We start from the raw sequence: 8,680 nt of genomic DNA, 5'->3' as shown, positions 1-8,680 counted from the left end.
TGACGATGTATGATCACGTCACTGGAAATGGCTTCACCCCTCATTAAAAAGAACCCAGAAAAAGTTCGTTGTATCGCTATCTGGGTCTACAATTAAACGTTTTAGATTCGCCAATTTTGTTTTTTATATTAATAATAATTTTATTATAATACATTATTTATATTTGTTACATACAATAAATAATAAATATTTATTGAATTCGTTTTGTGTGAAAAGAAACGAGCCATACAAACTCACTGTGTAATTGCGGTTGCCTGGGTTTAAGGTGATTAGAAGAATAATATATTTCTATTATTATTATTTCTATTTCAAATATTTTCTATTTCTAAAGACAAAGAAACAAACAACTGGATGTTGTCATCCAATGCTGTTTGCGTGCAGTTTTTTCTAAATTGTTTTAAATTTCCCGTTTAAATTCGGACTCGATAAAACTACGAATCTCACTGCTTTGCACTTTATATTAGTTCGATTAATGTTATCGACATAATTGAGTAATGAAATCAGAATAATAAGCGGATTATAATTCGTATTTTAGAATTTCAAACACCTGTACGGAATCTTTCGTGTTTTGAGCATTTTTGCTCATGTTTTTATCATTTGCATATTTATGTATTTATTTTTATACCGTTCTTGATGGCGTATAAGACATCCTATTATCAGGCCAGGAAAAAAGTTGATAAACACCAATTAAAATGTAGGAAAATACAGTAAATTACTAAACTGTATTATCCACTTCAGTCTATTATACAAAATCTTTCGCAGTTTCATTAGTTTTATTTACCGCCATCGGACATGGAAAATCCCATTTAGTAATTAGTCAATTGTTTTCGTATTATACTGTTTGGTGACAAAATTAGTTTCTTGTTCTCAGATAATATTTAATATTGCAATTTTATTTGCTCGTTTTATTTCATTTATAATACTGCAATAAATGATACGTATAATTCGGATATTTTTGTAAATTTATCCGACTTAATTTAAAATGAGCAAGTAATACATCAATTTTTGCAAGTGAGTTGAAGTATTTTAGAGATACAGAAAGAAATCCCGACTGCTTTCTCTTTCTCCGGCTCTGGCAGCCGATATTCAAAATTTTGAATATATAGAGGGCACAGTAGGAGCATATCACGTAGAGCCCTATATTAGCAGAATATGGTTACTCTAACGCGTTGATGCCATCTTGAGACCAACAGTGACACAGTACTGTTTAGCATTTAAATGAACCAAGTTAGTTAAAAACAAATTAAATTCAGAAATAAGTAATATTAAGTTAAACATTTTGAAAAATAATGAAATATTACAAAAAATTATATTTAGTGGTTCACATTTATTCACAGCACTAATGCATTTGCTTGAGTAACAAAAAGTTAGAGAATCACAAAATATTTTTAGACAATAAACACTCTATTAATTTAATTAATTTTTTAGACGTTTGTTAAATATTTTGGACATCACTTGAAAAACTAGATTACCTCACTCATTAACTCACAAATGTTCAGACATTACCGATTTTATGTTTTACTTGATGTGCGGAAATACTACTTGACACAATGTCTCTAAAAACAATATATTTAAAAAACACATAATAACAGACCTGAAAAAATGGATGTATATTAAAAACAATCGACTGTTTTATAGTTTTGTTTGTTCGACACTTTCTTTAGCGTAATATTTATCTTTGGCAATTTTCAATAACTCATTCATTGAAGTTACTCCCGTCTTCTTTGCCAAATTATAAAATATACCATTTACGTTCTTCAGTAAGGCATACGGCGAGTCAAATTCTTGTAATTTTCCTACATCTAGTACCTAAAAATTTAAAATGCCTAATTAAGAAAACATTTATTTTCATATTAATAAAAAAAATAATCTTACCAGAACTCTATCGGAATCGATAATTGTGTGTAATCTGTGGGCTATTGTCAACACTGTACAAGACTCGAATCTCTCTCGAATTATTTTCTGTAGACAGCAATCGGTCCTTGATATAAAATAAAGAAAATATACATCGTGTTCGAAAATATTAATCCATATATATAAAATTGCTTGTCCTGACTGACTCACTCACTGATTCATCATCGCCCAGAGCAAACCGCTAAATCTAGAAGTAAAATTTTTTACACAGTTAGGGTACGTCATGAAAACGCACACTAAGAGGGGATTTTTCGAAATTTCCTCGCGGGGGATGGAGAGGGAGAGGATTAAGTCTTAATCGGAAAAACGGCTTCTACTCTACTATTTTAGATGCGATTTTTTGTTTTTAACTGCGTTTTAGTAGGGTATGCCATGAGAATGGACACTAAGAAGGAATTTTTCTAAATTCCCCAGCGGGGTGGTAGAGAAAGATTATTAAGGTTTAGCCGGAAGAATGGCTTCATCTGTACTATTTTAGATGTGATTTTTTGCTTCTGGTGATAATAACTTAATTTCCAAATGTAAAATATTTACGTATTACGATTTTTTAACCGAATGTTCGAACCGTTTTAAATTCAAATTTGTTACTACATATTTGTTCGATCATTGAACAATTGCAAACGCTTTATAAACTTGCTCAGATTGAAAACGTTCGATTGAATTAGAAGATTCTCACTGATAAGGGGTATGTTTAACGCAATAATTTTATACATTTAGATTGTTATAAATTACATAATAACTGGTTGTTGAAATAACAAATATAAATGATGTTATGATGCCCCACACCATCGTTCCAATTATAAGCGATGGAGCTTGCGTCTTTAGAGCAATATCCCTTGTTTTGTATGACATACTGAAGTGATGGTTAGAGAAGTACTGTACATGTTATAATAAATTATTGTTCGCATATTTGTTCTCATATAAAAAGTATATTGACAGCCAAAACTCTCTCTTAAGCATGCGGCGCATGCTAAGCAAGCCCAGAGAATTTGCCCATGCTATGAACAAGTACACAACACCGATATGCTAATTGGTCACTGTTTGTAAAAAAACCTTTCTAAATATTGGCATTTTTAAGTAAATTTTACCATTTTCATGTGTTTTGTGTTTTATACTGGTACTAGCTGTTACCCGAGGCTTTGCCCGCGAGGATTTTGCAATTTGATATAACTAGCCCTCTCTCGGTACTTCACTACCGTGAAGTACCGAGTGTTTCCCCCGAAAATAAGACATCCTCTGAAAATAAGGCCTAGCAGAGGTTTTGCTGAACTGAAAGTACGTGAAAGCACTATAAGTCTGATTTTTTTTACTCCCGGCCAGCCATCGACGTCATTACCACGTTTTCTTCTTTCAATTCTGTTATCTTTCCATACATAGAAAGAAGGAACTTCAACATAATGAAGTGTTTCTGCAAATTATTGGTTTTGCATGAGTCAAAAAATGCTGTAAGTAGTTTTTACTGGATTGTTAACAATATTTGTTAAGTGATTGGCGTCATTTGGGTTAAAATAGACTCGCTGGCCATTTTCCAAATGCACAGTGAGATGAAAAACTGGAGGGAACCTCTCATGGATAGGTAAAGCCAGAATTCTCCATACAGCCTCGAAGCTGCTGATGTATCGCCCACTTTCATAGAATTCGACTTCATCCTTTTCATTTTTAAGACCAAATGTTGCTTGATCACTCCCTTTATTGACATATTTACATATGTATTTTATAGATTTTACAGAGTTACAGTAGTCCACGTTAATATGAGCACCGAAAGTACGTGAAAACACGGGATTATATGGCACTACCCAACTGTTATCAAGGGTCATACCATTGATTTCAACGGTGAAACCACCGTCTCCTGGGGCACTTCGTCGATACTTTGGGTATCCGTCTTCTCCTGTTTGAGTTTTTTGAAGGAGAGGTCGAGGAAACTTCTTAGTGCAGCTACTTTTTATCATACAGGGTGATCTGTTATTTAAATTACCGCAAGGCCCGTGTAGTATATTGCCTTTTATAATTTTATGAAGGAGATGATCTTTCGCAGGGTCTGGTATCTCTGCACAAATAACACTATCTAATTTATCTGGAGAAATACGTTGCTGTAGCCACAACAAAATGTGTATATGAGGCAAACCACGCTTTTGCCATTTGACAGAATATATAAAACAAATCACGTCTCCAAACAAATTCTCCTTTGTTAGCAATGTCATTAATGCCTTAACTTTTAAGTGAAATGCCCTAGCAATGATATCATGACGATCATGAGGCTTTTGTACAGATAGTAATGCATTTTTAATATCATTCCATCGAGAATTACATGTAAATGTAATGAATAAATCAGGACGACCGTAATAGCTGACGTATGTCATGGCGTCTTGAGTCTTTTCATGCATATATCGTGGTGACCCAGTGAAAGATGACGGAAGCACGATCATCTGACCAAGCGGAGCGACATCAGTATCTTGTATTCCTATAGCATCTCTGAGATGTATGTAACTATCGACTCAGAGTTGCGCCTAGTTGTTTCTGATAAAATTTAATCGCTCTGTCTCAATTTTTGCGTACATATTAACTAAGTATTGACTGAAGAGAGATCGACAATATAATAAATGGTTGATTTCCGTTTGTCTGATCATGATGCGGTAAGAATAAAAGTTCATTGCAGAAACGGTTTTTGAAGAGGTAACTTTGTTTTCGGGTCAATGTGGGAGATGTGAATGGAGTAATCATCCTCACCACGACAGGAAAGTATCGGGTAATGCAATGCATCGTACGAACGGTGAACTTCACTAATACGTTGTAACTTGTTGTCATGACTTTGTAATACAATATCTCGTTTTTCAAACTGCTGTCTAACTATGACCAGAGCTACTTAGCTTGCCGTTGGTGCATTAAAACGACCTCTATCAGCATTGGCTGGTTTCCTATCAGCGAGAATTACAACTTCTAAGTTTTTACAATTGTGAGGTACTTTTTAAAGAGTAGTTTTTAAATCTTTTAAGTATGGGTTATAGTAGTGCAACATCTCATGTAATTGTTTTATCAGACTCTTTTTCACATCAGGGAAGATGCTGCATCTTAAACTTGCCTCTCTCTCATCGTCTCCAACAAAATATATTTGTAAGAGTCGAGGGGTTTTTTGAGGTAAAGGTTGTAGACTACCAGCTAAGTGATACATCTGTCCCTGTACATTGAAAGTAGGCATGAACCCATCTTCTATAACTTGTTTCGCTCCAAATGACGTCATTTGGAAGCAAGCATTATATTTCCTAATATGGTGCATAAAATGAATGTGCTCAGGATGCATGCCCATGAGTAAACTATTAAGCGGCTTAGGTAGAGGAAAAAAAGCTGGAAGCTGCACTTTACCGGCGCTACAGCACATACCAGGTGCTTCTTCCTTAAACTTGAGGGCGTTACAGTGTACGCATTTATAACTCATAGTGCCCAGGAATACTAATTTATCGGTTTCATAAGCTATCTTTGGGTCATATTTCATCCCGGAAAAAGTTTTAACCTTCCATGGAAGCAATCGCCTTTCCGTTCGTTTTCCTCGATTTTTATGCTCATATCTACGAACGACTGCTCTGTGAACCTCTGGATGATTTTGTTTGTATTTAGCTGCTGCTGCTCTGTGAACATCTGGATTCTTTTGTTGGTATTTAGTAGCAGCTTGTAAGAGCTTTTTTCTAATTGTGTTCGTAAATCTAGCACGACGTTTTTTAGTAAGTTTCTCAAAGCTGGTTGTTCTATCAGAGTTAACTGAATTAAAAATGGATGTTGACAATTCATCTTGATAAGGCAAATAAACATCAAAATGTCCATGAGACAGGTCTTGCATAGAACTAAAACGCAGTCGCTTCACAAAGTTTCATTCTACACCAAATTTCTCATACAGCTCACCATTGTAGAAAACTTCGAAAGTTAACAGAAATATTTGTCCCGCTGCTACTAACTCGCATAAACCTCCATAAGTATGAAATCGCGACATATCGTCGAAGTATTCGACAGAACTGCTATAATTATTTCCATCACTATTATGTGACATTATCGAAAAATCATCCCAGTGACTCATCGCGTAACCCACTATTTCTGCACGTACTGTACACTCTTTTATCATTTGTGTGTGTTTTTACATTGGCAGCTAGCGGCTAGCTATTTTAAGTCAGTGCAATGCTCGCAGGAACGCGATCGCTTGCTATGATACTGTGATGGGTAGTATGTGATCCACACGTATGTGAATTGAACCTGTTATATTGGAATAAACTATTTCGCACATCAAACAACTCAATTAATTTCCTTCTACATCAGTGTAGATCTGTAACAGTCATACAAAATTAGCTGTATCTTCATTAAAATTCCATTCAACGTTTTGTGACTTTTAACTATTGACTTGCAGCGTAGGTTTGAAGTGTCTACAATAGCAAAATATACAACAGAGGAAAAATATTGTGATGCACAAAAACAAAATGGAATGAAAAATATCAAGTTTCATATACACAATCATAAGAAACTATGATAAAAGCGATCTCATTTTTACAACTCTGAATATGAAAAACAAGGCTAATTAATACCAACAATATAATTTATGATGCTAGAAAATGAAATAATCTAATAATCTTAATCTTTGCTCTTATTTTTTGCCCGGGTAACGATGGGTGTAACGAGCTTTTTATATTATAAATCTCAATTTAGAGCTTTATCAAATTTAGTGTTTTTTGCTTTTAAAACAAGAAAAGAACCTTTTCTTTGCACTCGTTCTGATTTCGCTAATCCACAATAGTAACAACCGAAAAAAACGAAATAAAACTTATTTTCGATTTATAGCACATAATATTTGCTTTCAATTCCCAGAGTGTGGGTTGTAGATTTAAGCACCCTGAAAATCGATCCTCTTAATACTGACTTAATATCGATCTTATCACCGTAAAAACTAGAAATCTTACAAATCTATGCTAAAATACTTTACTGCCGTTCTGCAAGATAAAGATGGAAAATGATATATTACGACCCGGTTGGCAGATATTTATGCTTAATTTCACGATTTACATATAAACTTTCAATTTAAAAAGAATTGTAAGCGAAATAACTCCATATTTAACAATAATATTTCAAAAGATTACAACCCGAAACACAAAGTGAGTAGCACAGATGACTAACAGTTTGCAAAAAGCTATAACCATTGTCTACATACCACAAATTACAAACATATAACATGTATCACTGAAATTAAATAATATTTTTGATTTCAAGTGTTCTAACCTTTTATCAATATTGGACGTCGCTTCGTCCATGACGACAATTTTATTCCGGAGAAGAATGGTTCTGGCCAGACAAATTAACTGTCTTTCTCCCACACTGAAATTTCGTCCTCCTTCCGTTAAATGCGTATCCAATCCTCCAGGTAATTTATTAATAACATCTTTTAACTGTACCTTTAATTGAGATGTTTTTGAAAGTAAATACAAGTTAATTAAGTTTAATAGTTAAAAAAATTAGAATGAAAATCAAGGAGCAAATTGAAATATTTATTTAATTCTAACCTCTTCTAAGACTTTCCACAGAGTTTCATCCGAATATTCATTAAAGGGATCGATGTTCCTTCGAAGGGGACCGGTAAACAACATCGGATCCTAAAAAATATGCCACGATAATCGATTTTTTACCATTATTTTTAAAAAACGTTAATTTCATATAAGAAAAAAAAACAACTTTATCGTAAATAAATATAAAAATAATTAACTAATAATTATTCTGATTGAATTAGTTCTTACTTACTTGAGGAATGATGGATATTTTACTACGAAGATCCCGAAGACCGATATCCTTAGTATCGACTCCATCGATGGTGATTGTTCCTATTGGCTCTGTCATGCGAAATATCGAAGCAATTATAGAACTCTTACCTGCTCCTGTTCTCCCAACAATTCCTATCTGCAATTAGTAAATATAGATTATATATTAATAAAAAAAGAAATCATTTTACACAGTAATTATTAGCAATAGTTCTCTGATTTTCAGACGTTTTACCTTTTCTCCAGAGTGAATACGAAATGTTAAATTTTTTAAAACGATATTTTTATCCTCGGAGTATTGTAAAGAAACATTATCAAAATGAATTTCTCCTCTTTGGGGCCATTCTGAGGGTGGTCGATTTTCGGGCGAACTTTCGTACGATGCTTCCGATTTCAATTTGCTGTATTTCAAAATGCGCTTTACCGAGTTCATCTGGAAAATTGATTTTTTATGAAATAATATAAATTATGAAACTAGTTGACGTAACAAGATACTGTAAGGTCTCTTTTTATGCGGATTATGTTTATGCGATTTTGAAGTTGGGCGGTTTGTATTTCATCCAAAAATTTCTTGGACAAAGATACATATAGGCTTGTTTAGGTAACCCGCGTATAGACAGTCTCCAATGATCGTGGAACTCTCAAAGCTCACTCCATTTGTTCCACTGACATATAGGGGAGACCGGGGCAAGATCGGCATGTTAAGCTTTACTTAAATTTTTATGAAATAAATACTGCTGTAAACTGAAAAAAAAGCTTTGCATATTGTCTATTGGAATGTTACCTTACTATAGAACTGGTTAAAATCAGTTTGGAAATAAAAATAATTAAAATAATTACAACTTTACAAGAAGAGGGAAATTGACGAAGTTGCCCCGGGTATAGGGGCAAGATCGGCAACTTCTCTCTTTTTGTAAAGTTGTAATTATTTTAATTATTTTTATTAAAGTTGCCCCTGGTATAGGGGCAACAGTAATGGG

At 33.7% G+C, this 8,680-nt stretch overlaps 1 protein-coding gene across 1 annotated transcript in view; it reads right to left on the bottom strand.

Annotated features, from left to right (window-relative positions):
- Positions 1–792: 792 nt before the first annotated feature.
- The window catches only part of LOC111639933 (multidrug resistance-associated protein 4-like), a 70,357-nt gene continuing 62,469 nt past the window's right edge, over positions 793–8,680 (bottom strand). Inside the window, exons 19-24 of the mRNA XM_023385895.1 lie at positions 7,936–8,133; positions 7,684–7,839; positions 7,449–7,538; positions 7,168–7,340; positions 1,876–1,981; positions 793–1,809 (exon numbers count right to left, since the gene is read on the bottom strand). Of these exons, the coding sequence (XP_023241663.1) occupies positions 1,633–1,809; positions 1,876–1,981; positions 7,168–7,340; positions 7,449–7,538; positions 7,684–7,839; positions 7,936–8,133 (900 nt within the window). The 3' untranslated portion in view covers positions 793–1,632. The remainder of the gene's footprint in view (positions 1,810–1,875; positions 1,982–7,167; positions 7,341–7,448; positions 7,539–7,683; positions 7,840–7,935; positions 8,134–8,680) is intronic.

The sequence above is a fragment of the Centruroides sculpturatus genome, unplaced genomic scaffold (genome assembly GCF_000671375.1).
Source record: "Centruroides sculpturatus isolate CEXI.00-Female unplaced genomic scaffold, Cexi_2.0 scaffold1169, whole genome shotgun sequence".
Classification (NCBI taxonomy): domain Eukaryota; kingdom Metazoa; phylum Arthropoda; class Arachnida; order Scorpiones; family Buthidae; genus Centruroides; species Centruroides sculpturatus.
This window is presented reverse-complemented; position numbering and strand designations above follow the sequence as displayed.